Below are 15589 nucleotides of genomic sequence, written 5' to 3' on the forward strand. Positions count from 1 at the left end.
GAGTTTGCGCCACTGCGCTCCAGCCTAGGCAACAAACCAAGGCTCTGTCTCAAACAAAAAAAAAAAAGGACCAGAGATGAATAGAGGGAGAAATCAGTATGTTAAAATTTGAATGAATGCCAGAAATAGCAGCTTCTCTTCATAACTGGGCCTCTTGTGCGGATTCTTCAGATTCATGCTCAGTTTTAAGGGCCTTAGCGATGAATGGACAGGAAGATCATTTTATAGGTGATAAATTGTTTCTGAGGTAGTAACAGTAAGTAATAGACTGGAGCTTTGACTTATATTCTTTAATTCTGGTCTCAAATTCTTTTTATTTACCAGTTAAAACTCCATAGCCATGAGCACAAACTCAAATACCACCATCACTTTGTCCACTTATACTTATGGTTACAGCAGAAACCCCTTCCTTTCCACCCAAGAGACAGACTCTACATCACCTGACACTGCTAACTAACATCAGTACCTGATACCTTGTTTGTGATGGTAGGAGTGTCCAGAAGATAAACTTATTTTTGTTACCGTAGTTTTTATTCCATTCTTCTGTTTATCCCTCATTGTTCCACCTCCAGCCAGCCCCCTTCTTTTAGTACACTACCTACCAAGCTGTCTTTTAAAAACCGTCCTGTTACCTAAAACCCAGTGAAGTATATAGATATGTCTCCTTACACATCCAGTACTCATATGGTTGGCATTCATTTCTCATAGCAAATCAGAGCACCATAGCACTACCTGTCTTCTGTGTACTATCTGCAAGGTTTTCTCTTTGTTTCTGCTCATTCAATCCTACAACCCTAACACTTTTTGTGGAATCACACTGACTAGATTCCTGCAGGAGATTTTAAAGGGAAGCAGGTGGTACCAAGGCATGCATTGATGATGACTCCAGTTGGGTGGTGTGACATGTGTCTGTGTGTCTGGTTCTCCTTACAGAGGTGAAGTTCCAGCAGCGATTCGTGTTTCCAGTACAGTTTGGTGGCCCAATGATAGACCACTGGTGGAATTCCAATCTTACTTTCCAAATTTATGCAAAGAAAACTCCACAGAAAAAGGTACTTTTAGTGATTTTGACCTTTACCTTACCTTCACACCAGGGATTTGGAGCATACTTAAAATTATATTCTTGTCTAAACTGGGAATTTCTTCAGATGCAGGCAGTACTAATAATCTATTATTATTATTATTATTATTACTACTACTGCTGCTACTACTAATCTCTGCTATTTGTCTTGGGCCAGATATAATGCTAAAGGCTCTACACGAGCATACTATCAATTTTAATCACCACAACTCTGTGAATTAGGTACATTATTACCTTCATTTTACAGATGAATAGACAGATTTAGTTAAATAACATGGCTAAGATCACTCAGTCTAATAAAAGACAGAGCCAGGACACCATCACAAATCTGCTGTCTTTAGATCACAAGTTCTTAGCCTCTTTATTGTGTTGTTTCCTTCTAGAGAGAGGTAACTATATTGATACAGGCTATTAGCCTTAATTTGAGATTCTACTTCCTGTTTGCAGGCAGAATACGTAAGGTATCCAAGCCCAAAATAATACAGTTGTGTGAGTGGCAGTTTTGATCAACTAATTCCAAGTTTATGAAATTGCTTGCAGCTAGCATAACATAAATCAATAAATTATAACAAGCAGTTTTTACTTCCTTCAATAAAACAGTAGTCTTTATAATCTTTTGACCTCTTATTTGGTATGGATAGCATGAAGAACGTCTTGTTTTCTTTTGTTTTTTTTCAGAAGACATACAGAATACAGGTTCCTTTTGGAAAATTATAGCAAAATAGGAAGGGCAAGAAAGTCACATAATTTCATAACCTCAAGATAAACTACTAACATTTCGATATAGTTACATTGAATCATTTTCCTATACCTAGTTACTAGCATTTTTTTCTAATTAAAAAGATTTTTACATGTTTTTGTAGAAAACTTGAAAAATATTTTTTAAAAGGCAAAAATTGCCTATTATTCTGTCACCAAGAAATAACTATTGTTAACATTTATCCCTATCTCCATTGTCTTTTTCCAACGAATACAATGTTGTATAATTTTATGTGTAGTTTTTATTCTTCGTTTTTATCATTTAGTATCTCGAGAGTTTTTATTCATTTTTCTTAAAAATATCTATTTAATGTTTTCCAAATAATTGTGCAAGTATTTGAAGGCCTATGATATATGACTTAATATGCTACTTTCATCAAACATTATAATAAATAATATTGTTAGAAACTTTAAGTAAATATCATTTAAATGGCTATATGTTATACTATACCATCATGTGAATGTGCTATGTAGTTTAATACTTCCTGATTATTAGATAGCTAGGTATATATCACTGTTAGCTACTTTTAACATGTACATATTTGTATATAAGCTTTTTATGCATTGTTCATTATTTATTTCTTTTTTTTTTTCTTGAGACAGAGTTTTGTTCTTGTTGCCCAGGCTGGAGTGCAATGGAACAGTCTCAGCTCACTGCAACCTCCACCTCCTGGGTTCAAGCGATTCTTCTCCCTCAGCCTCCTGAGTAGCTGGGATTACAGGCACCTGCCATCATGCCCAACTAATTTTTGTATTTTTAGTAGAGACGGGGTTTCACCATGTTGGCCAGGCTGGTCTTGAACTCCTGACATCAGGTGATCTGCCTACCTTGGCCTCCCAAAGTGCTGGGATTACAGGCATAAGCCACTGTGCCTGGCCTGTTTGTTATTTCTTCAGTACAAATTCCCAGAAATGAATTACTGGGCCAAAGAGCTTAAATATTTCAAGCTTTTAATATTATTACCAAATTCGCCATCCAAAAGTATATTGCCAGTTTATATTTCCAGCTTTACTCATATGACAATCTCTTGTTTCTCCATAGCCTTGATAACATTAGATATATTAAATTTTATAATTTTCCTAGTCTTAAAAGCAAAAATTTGTGACATCTAAATTTTATTCTTTATTTTTAATAGTGAAGTTGAACATTTTGAGCAAGAATTAACTCTTAGTGATAGAAAAAGATAATCTTCCAACCACTTTGTAGCTTATGAACCCCTCTGTAATCTTATAGAGAGAAGTAGCAAAAGCCAGAAGAAAGACCAAAATATGACAGAATGTGGGATCACACTTAGAGCTGTCTTAGTCAGATAATTAAGCTTTTTACTCCCTGCCTGGTTTCCTTTATAAGTCATCATATGTTGTCACCTCAATTAAGATCCCTGTGGCTTCTCTTTAATTTAACCTAAATGTTCTCTCTCCTTTCTTCCTCAGCCAGAAGTCATTGGATCTGCGTCGCTTTCTTTACGAGCGGTCATTCAATCAGAGCTGCTTTCTTTCAGTGACCAACTTCCAGTGCAACAGGAAAATGGTCAGACTCCATTTGGCCCTCTCAAGGTATGTAGATATACATTCAGAAAATCAAAAGATTTTGCTGAGTATGCATTATTGGCTGGCACTGAGGATATCGCCGTGAACGAGAAAAGCAAGGTGTGTGATCTTGTGTAGCATCTCTTGAAATAGAGCAGTGGAAATGCTATGAAGGAAATAAATGGTATGATGTGATAGTACCTGGGAGAAAGTAAGAGATGGTGGTCAGGGAAGATCATTCTAAGGAGGTGACATAGAAGGTAAGAGTTGAAGAATAAGAGGAGAAAGTAGAAAGCACAGAGAATCATTCCAGAGAGAATAACAGGTGCAACAGCCCTAAAGCAGGAGTGGGCTTGGAGTCATCAAGGGATAGAATGTTGCCAGAGGATAGTGAGCAAGAGAGAGAGTGGTAGAAAGTAGGATCAAATGGTCAGGTAGAAGCCATATCATCAGAGCTTTGTAGGTAAAGATAAAACATTTAGATTTTAGCCTAAGAGCCAAGGAAAGGATGTTGAAGCATGGGAGTGACATCATCTGATTTCCATTTTACACAATTACTGTGTGGAGAATAGACTGCAAGAGGAAAGAGGGAAAATGGGCTGTGGCATTAGTCCCAAAAAGAGATGATTGAAGGTGGCTTAGACTAGAGTAATTGGAATAAAGAAAGTGAGAAGTAACTAAGTGTGCCTAAGGGAATGAATACTGATATATAATTCAATGGAGAGAGGGTTATTTCCTTGTATTCAGGTTCAGTGGCAGAATCTGAATGGTTTCGGTATAGCTTTGTCCTGGTGAGTTTTAAAAATCAGCTGGGTGCAGTAGCTCACGCCTGTAATCTCAGCACTTTGGAAGGGTAAGATGGGCAGATTGCCTGAGCTCAGGAGTTCAAGACCAGCCTGGGCAACATGGCTAAACCCTATCTCTACTAAAAATACAAAAATTAGCCAAGAGTGGTGGCATGCACCTGTAGTCCCAGCTACTCAGGAGGCTGAGGCACAAAAATCACTTGAACTCAGGAGACGGAGGTTGCAGTGTGCCAAGATTGCACCATTACACTCCAACCTGAGCAACAGAGCAAGACTGCCTCAAAAGAAAAAAAAATAATCACAGTCATGCCTAAAACATTGTGATGGCTCGCAATCACTCTAAGGATAAAGTTCAAGGCTTACTATATGACCCTGGCCTATAGTTTCAGCCTTGTCTATTATAGCTTCTCTACCAATAACTATCACACTATATAAAGAATCAGCAAGGTGTCATGCTGGTTCATGCCTCTGTGTTTTTGTTATTGATTATCATACTGCGTTTTCTTCTTGAAAGCCTTCTGTCTCTTCTTGGTCTTAGTATATACTACTTTGCTTTAAAGACTTATGCAATTATTGCAAAAAATTAACATCACCTTACTCTTTTGCTCTCCAAGTTATAGTTTTTGCCTGCCTGATTCATTCTAGACTACAAAGTTTAAAATCAGAAAGGGGTTATAAATATGATTGATCAATTAGACATTTTTTCTGTTCTGGCTCTTTTGAGAGAAGTACTATTCTGGATACATTGCTGTCTGTTTTCAATAGAGCAAAAGAACCTTGCTGTGTAACGTTTATGGATTTCAGATCAAAGGAACAGCAAGAACCTTTTACCCCTAGTAATTGAGTCTCCTAACAGTTAGTGACCACTTCCATTCTTCAAATTCATCATTTATCCTACATCCTTTTTCTTTTTTTACTTTTTAACATTTAAACTTTTTTAATACCCTTTACTCAGACTCACCAATTCTCACTATTTGTCACTTTTTTTTTTTTGTTTTTTTTTTGAGACAGAGTTTCGCTCTTGTTACCCAGGCTGGAGTGCAATGGTGCGATCTCAGCTCACTGCAACTTCTGCCTCCTGCGTTCAGGCAATTCTCCTGTCTCAGCCTCCTGGGTAGGTGGGATTACAGGCACATGCCACCATGCCCAGCTAATTTTTTATTTTGAGACGGAGTTTTGCTCTTGTTACCCAGGCTGGAGTGCAATGGCGCAATCTCGGCTCACCGCAACCTCCGCCTCCTGGGTTCAGGCAATTCTGCCTCAGCCTCCTGAGTAGCTGGAATTACAGGCAAGCGCCACCATGCCCAGCTAATTTTTTGTATTTTTAGGAGAGACAGGGTTTCACCATGTTGACCAGGATGGTCTCAATCTCTTGACCTCGTGATCCACCCGCCTCGGCCTCCCAAAGTGCTGGGATTACAGGTGTCAGCCACCATGCCCAGCCCCACGTTTTCTTTATAATTGTCTGTCTGCCTCTTCTCTGTCTCTCTCCTTATGTCCCTTTATCTCCTCCTCCATACATGTACCTACACATTTTTTCTGAACTATTTGAGAGCAAGTTGGACAACATGCTTCTTTCCCTTAAATTCTTTAGTCTATATTTTATGTATTTCCTTAGAACAAGGGCATCATCATGCACAATACTCTAGATTTATAAAAGTCAGCATAGCATTGATACTGTATCTACAGTCTATACTGAAATTTCACCAATTATACCAATGCCTTCCTTTATAGCAAATTTTTTTTCTAGTTCAGGATTATTATTTTGTCAGATCTTTCTAATTTCCTTTAGTCGGGACCAGTTCCACAGCCTTTCTTTATTTTTTAATATGTTGATTTTTTTTAAAGTAAAACCAGTTATTTTGAAGAATGTTCCTCCGCTGGGGTTAACTTGAATCACTTATTACCGTGATGATTGTCAAATGGTGATTTCTGACTCTACTGTCTCTTGTGTATTTATTAATTGGCACTCTATACAGAGGAGCTGTTTCTTCTCCCATATTTATTTTATATCAGGATGGATTCATAGATTCTTATATTATTCAGTAGGTTATAATCCATTATTGTTATTCACTCTATTGCTTAAATTGCCTAGATTTAGTCAGCAGGAGCCTCTTCAACTGGATTCTAGGTCCTTTAAACATGCCTCCATTCTTTTCTGGGAACTTTCTTATATTCTGGCATAACTGGATCTTCCAGGCTCATCTTTTGTTATTGATAAATGATCTGTCTAGTTTTTCTTAGTCTGGCAAGTTAATGTATATGCATTCTGTTAGTATTCTTACTATTAGAGTGTCTAAGGATGAGTTAATTCATTTCCTAATAATCTGATGTTGTTTCCAGCCTCAAAATTCTAATTCCAATTCAAAAGGACATTCTTATTGACTCTTCTTTTGTGTTTTATAGGTAACTATGGAGCTTGTTACAGATAACAAAGATTTCACTGGTGTCAATACTAAGTTAAGTGGCAACACCCATTGTACCCCACTTTGTGCTCCTACAAATCCAAATAAGGCACTACCAGAACTTAACCAAGATAAGACCTGTACCAAAAATCCACAAAACTTAAATCAAATTCATGAGGAAACTGCAAAGAAAGCACAGAAATTGGTGCTCCCCAACCGAAAGTCACCAAGCCCTATAGCACCATATCCTTCAACCTTCATGGCTATGCCAGCCTCCCATAATTTAGTCAATCAGACAAATGAGTCAGCAATAGAGAGTGCTTTACTGTTACATGTGCTGTTGATGGTGCCAGATGGAAAAGACTTCATTATTGGAGAATCTGAGAAACAACCACCATGCAATGTTTATTTAAATTGTAAACTCTTCAGCACAGAGGAAGCCACCAGATCTGTCATCGCATGGGGCACAACACAACCAGTCTTTAACTTTTCTCAGGTAACTCTGTACATTCCATATCCATTAAAGGAATATAGGGGTGGGAGACAAATGCTTCCCAAGTCATAATTTCATCTTAAATCTAGAATGTTCAGACTAGAAGGAACCTTTGTAATTATCTGGCATAAAGATTCAGTCCTACTGTTGGATGGGAAGAGGGAAAGACATTGTCAACATTTTAAAACTTTTTGTCTTTATTTCTAGTCTGTCTTAGTTCACGTGGTTTCTCACTGTTTCTTTTGCCTGAGTTTTGGGATTCTATTCCTTTCTGCTTCCTCTAAGCCTTTGATCAGTTAAACCTCCCCATCATTCTCTAGTCTCTCCTTTATTATTTTATTTTATATATTTCTCCTCACTCTCATTTATTCTTCTATTTACTTCAATATTCATCTTAACTCACTTCTCTGTATAATGGGGTGCTTAAATTGTTTTCTCTTGGTTTTTGTAACTCTACTGTCTTATTTTCTTCCTCACTGGAAGCTGTTCTTTTTCAGTCATTGGGCCAGGAGGAAAACCAGGAAAAGTGTAGTAACCCTAGTACTTCTTCCTTTAATTGTTGGTGCTTCCACTCATTACTCTATTGCTGGCACTTGTCCAAATCAAACCACTCTCCCCCGTGGTCATCACATCTAGTCACACAGCTTCAGCAGTCATTTTTTTGAAGATAACTTCCACATCTACACATCTATATAAGCCAGACATTTCCCTTTAGTTTGAGATTTCTGTATCTAACTGCCTGCTAGTCATTACCACCTGGATATCTCAGAAGCAGTTTACACTTGGCACCTAACACATTGCCTGTCATATACTAGGTATTCACTAAAGATGTGTAAATGAAAGAACGAATGCAAACATGTTCAAATCTGAGTTTTTCACTTCTTCCAAATCTGTTCTTCCTTTTTGTCTGCCCTAATTCATATTATGATTTACTCAGGCACCTAAGTAGAACCTGTTAGTTGTCCTTGACTCTTTCATGTGTAATGATATACCAAGTCCAATAGATACTATGAACTTAATTATCTCTGGAACACATCCCTTTACCTTCACTCCACTGCCACTACTTCCATTCAAACCCTCAGCCTCCTTCCAAATAGCCTTCTGACCAGTCTAACTGTTTCCAATCTCTCTTTCTGTGCGTTCCCTCCTATATGTACCAATGAGAATGACGTTTCTAAACCACTAACCCAGACATTTTACTTCCTTGCTTAAAACCTTTCAGTGATTCCCCATGTCCTTCAAGATGGAATGCAAATCCTTGGCATCCAAGACCCTTTGGAAACTGACTATATGTACTTCTCCAGTCTCAACTCCTGCATTCTTCCCTTCATACTAAATAGCTGTGCTCAGCTACTTAGAGTTTCCTGCATATTCTCTGCTGCTTCTATGTCTTTATATGTATTCTTTCTTCTGCCTTGAATTTCCTTTAAGCCTTCATGACACCACTTAAGCGGAGCTTTTTGTGTTAGTTAACTCCTGCTCATCCTTGAAATTTAAGGTTGCTTTGTCCCAGAAGCTGCCTTCAACTTCCTTATTTGGAGGTTAGGTTGCTATGTTAGTTTTACTTTTTTTGGTTTCAAGGAACAGAAATGTGTTCAGGATACAAACATTAGGATTATGTCCACCAAGTGTTTCTTAGGTAGATACGGAAGTAGCTCTGCTCTGTTCTTCTGGTGTCTTCCTCTCATCATCCCTCTTCTAATTTCACCCTTTTTGCCTTTTATGTTTTCTATTGGTTTCAACATTGGGGTCTATCTCCCTTCTACTGTTACAGTTGTCCCTACAGCTTGGGTTTCTTCAAATTGGGGAGCCCTTGATTCTACCACTAATTTGACAAAGCTGCTCTTGGCTTAGATCTCTGGTTCTCTCTGTGACTTGTCCTTTTCAACTACCAGCTGGCCAGTTCTGAAGTAATTTTACATTGAACACACTTGACAGCTAACACATTGCCTGGCATGTACTAGGTATTCAATAAAGATGTGTAAATGAAAGAACGAATTCAAACATGTTCAAATATCAAAATTTATCACTTCAGATTTCCAGAGGAACAGTTGGCTCTGCTCTTTACTGTGACACCTGTTGTGCAAAGCTTTTGGCATTTGGCCATTTTATTAAATGCTATCCAGACAGTGGATTGGCTGCCCTTTGATAAAATACTTGACTCTTGTCAAGTCAGTACATACTTGTTTCAAAAACATCTTTCTTTCAGTGAGATTTACTATTGGATCACTTTGCCTTAGAAAGGGTTGGACAAGTTTGGCAGGCACCATGTTTGACATATTTAACAATCTTCTTTGTGTCCTCAAAGCTCCACCTGTATGAGCTTTGTCATCAGAGAACTCACTGTTTTGTATCTGGCCTTTATGTGTTAGTCTCTAACCGCAGACTGCTAGTAAGTTTTATTTGTATATCTTTAGCTGATAACACTGTGTGTTAACAGTAGGCTTTTGGTAAATGCTTATTGAATGAAAATATAAGTTAATATTTGTCTCAGGTTTGAGTTTTTTGTTTTGGTTGTTCCTCTTTCCCAGGTGATTCCTGTCTCTCTGTCTTCCACATACCTGGAAAGGCTTAAGAACAACGTGATGGTAATTGAAACTTGGAATAAGGTGTGGAGCCCAGGACAGGACAAGCTGCTCGGGCTGGTGAAACTTCCCCTCCACCAGTTTTACATGTCATTCAAGTAAATAGGAACTTTTGGAGTATTCTTTATTTTGCATCTTTAACTTTGAATGGACTGAAAAGGAATTCTTTTGACTTGCAAACATGAATAGCCCAGTAACTCCTTGAAAGACTTTTTTCAATTCCACCACAGTTGCTGCTCTTTCTCCTATTTTAAAGCAGTCTTACAGATATTGCTTACCATGTTTCAGGCACTATACTGCAAACCTTTTATACATCAAGTTGTTTAATCTTTTTGACAACCTCGGAGGCAGGTACTTTAATTTGCTTTTTTGTATAGATGAGTTAACAGAGACTCAGAGAAGTTAAATTACTTGTCACATATATCATGAAGTAGAGGGTTGGGACCTAAAATCTCATGGCTCTGGAGTCCACGCTCTTCACTAAAAAGCTCTACTGCCAAAAGTTACCACCTCGCAAAACTAGTGGTTTACTCTTCTGTCACAGAACTTCACTATTGCTCACACTAGCTATTTGCAAGTTCTTCTATAATGAATATTATCTTTTAGACCTTCGAGTTTAATTACTCCACCTTACTTTTAACACATAGGTGGGGTATTGATTAACCCGACGTTTATTTCATTCCTCGATACAAACTGTTTCTTTTTTATTTTGACTCAAGATTCTGATTTTAAATTATTTTAGCACTGGCCTCTTTCCTAGCAGCTTTCTCATATTTCTGTGTTTTTTTGCTTTGGGGTTTTTTTTTTGAGACAGAGTCTCACCCTGTCACCTAGGCTGGAGTGCAGTGGCACAATCTCGGCTCACTGCAACCTCTACCTCCCAGGTTTAAGCAATTCTCCTGCCTCAGCTTCTTGAGTAGCTGAGACTACAGGCATGCACCACCACACCCAGCTAATTTTTTGTATTTTTAGTAGAGACAAGGTTTCACCATATTAGCCAGGATGGTCTCAATGTCCTAACCTCGTGATCCGCCCACCTCAGCCCCCCAAAGTTCTGGGATTACAGGCATGAGCCACTGCGCCCAGCCAGTTCTGTGTTTTAAATATTGTGTTTTACATTTTACAAAGAGCACCTTTGTGGGCATTAGTTCATCTGAACTTTACTATAACCCTATAAAGTATTATTATTATCCCTATTTTACAAGTGAAGAAATTTGTCCTTTAACTTGCAAAAGTCACTTAACCTCTCTGACTTTCTTTCCTCATCTGTAAAATGAGGGTGATAGTAGATTCCCTGTCTCTCTTGTGGAACAATCATGAAGATCCAGAGAGAAAATACATGGATATACCTTCCGTGAAGAGCTAAGTATTAATACTTACAACAGTAACATTGGAAATCATGGCCAGGCTATGGAGTGCTGCTGGAATCATGGATGCCACTATCTGCTATGGGCTATTAGTTTTCCTTTTTTTCTTAAATTATGTTAGTTTGGTCTGGTGTTACCCTTCTTCCACTTCACTTCTCATTCCATTAGATCTCATTCTTTGCTGAGAGTGTGTAAAACAATAGTAGCTACCAATTATTGGGCATTTTCCATCTACCAAGCATCATAGTTGGTATTTTATATATTATTTCAGGCTAGTCCTAACAACCACACTTTGATGGAAGTTTTTTCATTGCCTACATTTTACAAATGACAAAACAAACTCAAATGGTAAATGAATTGCTTGAGTCACACAGCAAGTAAGTGGCAGAACTAAGATTCAGCATGGTAATATAAATGATTTATCAGAGCTTGAATCCCAACTTAACCTCCTACTAGCTGTGTATTCTTAGCTAAGTTACTTAACCTCTTTGAATATAGCTTTTCTTATCCATTAATAGAGGATAATATCAACCTTTACATCATTAGAAGGATTAGAAACATTATAAAATGCCTATCATATACTAAGCACTCAGTAGATGGCAGATATTGGTAATACTCTCCAAATCTTATCTGTCAAACACCAAAGTCCACATTCTTCCTAGTTGACCACATTTCCTCCCTGTAAAATAATGCACTTTAGTAAAGCTCCATGAGATACTGCTCAGATCACAGACACTGGACTTGGGGCCATAATGCTACAAAGACATGTCAGAGGCATTCCCTGCCTTCAGATTGCTACATTTTGAACTTCTCTGCCTGGTAATTTTTATTTGGTTGGTTACTGACAGATTCTTTTTTTTTTTTTTTTTTTTTAAGACAGAGTCTCACTCTGTCACCCAGGCTGGAGTGCAATGGTGCAATCTCAGCTCACTGCAATCTCTGCCGCCCGGGTTCAAGCGATTCTCCTGCCTCAGCCTCCCGAGTAGCTGGGATTGCAGGCGCCTGTCACTACACCCAGCTAATTTTTGTATTTTTAGTAGAGACAGGGTTTCACATGTTGACCAGGCTGGTCACCACTCCTGACCTAGTGATCCACCCACCTCAGCCTCCCAAAGTGCTGGGATTACAGGTGTGAGCCACCACACCCCGTCTCGATTCACATATTTTTTAAAACACTATAACTTTTCTAGTTTCAGATCTATTTTTAACAAACTGAAAAAATGAGTCAAGAAAGAACTAAAATAACTCTATGATATGATTGATGATTGTTATTTGCTTATTCACAATTTCTCCCCCTCTAGAGATCCTAAGATTTCTCGCCTGCTACTGGATGCCCAGTACCCAGTTGTTGCTGTCGACCGCTACATGCCTGTGATTGATGTGTTTTCAGGCCACCAAAATGGGAGTCTTCGAGTCTTTTTAGCTATGGGTTCTTCAGATCAAATAATGGCATTACAAAGATTAAAGAATGAAGAAGGAACACTCCCTCCCTTCAGCCGTAGGCCAGCCCATTTCCTGGACCAGCCAACTGTAGCTTCTGTTGCTATGGTAGTAAATGCTATGGTTTACAAAATCGTTATTTCATTTCCTCTTGCATATTTTAGTGAATTTATTGCCCACGTCCTTTATTTCTGTCATGAAAGCCTCATCAAAAGAACATAACGTGCACTCCAGTGCTTGCTATAAATCAAAGGAATCACTGGTAATTTTCTGTTATGGTTTGAATGGATCTCTGTGTCCCTCTTAGCTCCCTGAATTTATAAAGAAAATCCAATTGAACAACCAAATCTTAATTATCTAATTTACTAGCTTAATTACCTTTAAAAAAAAAATTGGGAGTGGAGAGTGATCCCAAATGTGAGCCAGCAAAATCTTACTCTGCTTATTGGCTGAGTCCATGCTGGAAAGTCACTGTTAAGTGCCTGCTTATCTACTAGTAATTTAAAAGTAATTTGTTTTTGTATTGTGCTGTCCAGTTGAAAAAGCACATTGACATACATTCTCACATTTGTTTTCCTAACAACTATATGAAGTGGGTCATTGTTATTCTCTTTTTTAGGTTATGAGACAGAATCAAAGAGGTTAGGTTACTTGTCCGGGGTCACATAGCTAAGAATGAGAGAATTGGGATTCAGACACAGGTCTTCTAACTTCAAGTTCAGTCTTTATTCCACTGTATCTTATATATGTTGTCTTTACTAGTACAGCCAAATCTCAGTATCCATACCATTTAAGTATGTTATATTTTTAAGTCTGAACCCAAATGACAAATTTAAATGTCTCTAGCAGGGAAAGAACTATTAGGAAAATAACTTTTAGCAAGTTATAGTTTATTTACTGTAAATTTTTCTTAGTTATTTGTTATATTTTTGTTTGTTTGAGGTGAGGTGAGGTCTCTCTCTGTTGCCCAGGCTGGAGTACAATGGTGCCATCTCAGCTCACTACAGCCTCCACCAACCAGATTCAAGGGATTCTCCCACCTCAGGATCCCAAGCACCTTATTTTTCTATTTTTAGTAGAGATGGGGTTTCACCATCTTGCCCAGGCCAGGCTGGTCCCGAACTCTTGACCTCAAGTGATCCTCCCACCTCAACCTCCCAAAGTGCTGGGATTACAGACGTGAATCACCATGCTCAGCCAGTTATTTGTTAGATATTATTGTTTGTCAATAGATAATTGTATTTTTCAAGTTGAAAATTACATAAAAGCACAAATAAAGAAAAATCATCATAATTTCCCCAAGTCTGTTTAGGCATTATATGCTTCTCACCTTGCAGTGTAGACTCAGATTTTGTTAAATTCCTTACTAAAGGTTAGAAAATGTTTCTCACTACAAGCACTGAGGGAATCCTTGGAAGATTTACCTAGGGAATTAGATATCTGTAAAAACAATTATTTTTCCTCCTATTCTCATGTCTCTCATCCAATTCACCATTTGCAGAACTGAAGTGTAGAATTGCTATAATACTATAAAGCCAAATTAAGTAGCTGTGGTGACTCTGAGAGATTTTTCTTCCCAATGTTTTTGCCTCAGGGAGTCAAACTGCAAGTTTTCTGTTTTGCTAAGGAAAATTTTTAAGCAGGTGTTGCTAACATATATTTTGGGATTTCAAAGCAAAGACCTAATATAATCTCTGTTCTAGATTTTTTGGATTAGTAGTTAAAATATTCAATACATATATATCATATGGTCTCAACTCTTACCTGGAATCCTGAATCCCCACTTTGAATTTTCCTGAATAACTCATTGTCTAATATCTGCTCAATAGAATAGGGATAAAGAACACTGGCTTTGGAGTCAGACTCTGAAAGTGTAAACCTGGTTCCACTGTTACTAGCTCTGCATGTTAAATTACCTAATAAAGGTGAGGAGGTTGGTATAGTGCCTGGTTCATAGTAAATACTCAATAAATACATGATTAATTGTTATTATTTCCTTTAGTAACAGTGTTTTCACTATCTCCCCACGTAGTCCTTACCATCATCGGACAGTCCCGGCATTATCCTCAGTTGGTTTGGAAATAGTAATTAGTGCCTATTTGCTTCAAATAGGACATAACAGTACCTATTTGAAGCAAACTGGACATAACAATACCTATTTGAAGTAAACAGGTACTAATTACTATTCTAAATGTAGAATTTATTCTAAATTTACTATTTATTCTTTTTCCTATGAAGGGAATGACTCTATTCGTAGTATATTAAGAACTTCTATCTGGAACAAATGTTGAATTTTATCAAATGCCTTTTCAGTGTTTGCGTTAATCATTTTTTTGTTCCATTAATGTACTGAATTACATTTATAGATTTCCTAATATTGACCCAGTCTCATAGTCAGATGTACATCCGGTTTAGCCTAATTACAATGAGGAGTTGTGAGAGTTATACACAATGAAAATTAAGTATCTGTTTTAGTATCAACTAATTATACTTACTCTTTATCTATACTCAGACTTCATAGAGAAGCAGGAATATTCTAAGCAAGTTACCCTTTAAAGCTCACCAGTGTTTCTACTTCATTTAATAGGCAGAGGACCGAGGAAATGGATTGATGGAGCACTGCTTTGAGATCTGTGTAAAGATGCTTCAAGGGCTAACCACTTTTCAGGCAACAGTCTGGGGAGAAGCAGATTGTTATGTCCAGTACCACTTTCCAGTTCAACACTCACAATCCAGTGTGCTGAAAGGACCTGAGTTCCCTGAAAATGGTAGGTTTAGGAGATTAGACTTTCTCATTCTTATATGGTTATTTTATATAGGAATTTATTTTTCCTGAGTGAATTTTGTGTTGTTGAATATTTCTAGTCTTACTTGGGCAGTAAAACAGGAGATAGGCCAAGTTTTTTTTTTATTTTTTAACTATTTTTGTAACTTTTTATCTTGATGTAATTTCAAATTTACAAAAACCTGTAAAAATAGTAGGAAGAACTTTTGTATACTCTTTACCTAGATCTACCAATTGTTTGCATTTTGCCCCATCTTATATCCTTTACATGTCCACTTACTTTTATCTATGCACAAAGTGTTGATTCTCATTCCTCATAGTAGTTATGTTCTATAAAG

The 15589-nt window shown here is 37.5% G+C and overlaps 1 protein-coding gene across 16 annotated transcripts in view; it reads left to right on the top strand.

Annotated features, from left to right (window-relative positions):
* Nucleotides 1–15589, top strand: part of C2CD3 (C2 domain containing 3 centriole elongation regulator) — a 188667-nt gene that overhangs the window by 75723 nt on the left and 97355 nt on the right. For 13 of the 16 annotated variants that reach the window (XR_013523253.1, XR_013523254.1, XR_013523252.1 and 10 more), the window contains 6 exons: nt 934–1052; nt 3275–3397; nt 6583–7077; nt 9606–9757; nt 12328–12574; nt 15054–15234. Coding sequence is in view for 13 of the 16 variants with exons in the window: in XM_035265475.3 (XP_035121366.1) it covers nt 934–1052; nt 3275–3397; nt 6583–7077; nt 9606–9757; nt 12328–12574; nt 15054–15234 (1317 nt within the window). In the remaining 3 variants the exon portion in view is untranslated. The remainder of the gene's footprint in view (nt 1–933; nt 1053–3274; nt 3398–6582; nt 7078–9605; nt 9758–12327; nt 12575–15053; nt 15235–15589) is intronic. The other 3 variants (XM_078340247.1, XM_078340248.1, XM_078340245.1) reach the window with 2 other exon arrangements.

The sequence above is a fragment of the Callithrix jacchus genome, chromosome 10 (assembly GCF_049354715.1).
Source record: "Callithrix jacchus isolate 240 chromosome 10, calJac240_pri, whole genome shotgun sequence".
NCBI lineage: Eukaryota > Metazoa > Chordata > Mammalia > Primates > Cebidae > Callithrix > Callithrix jacchus.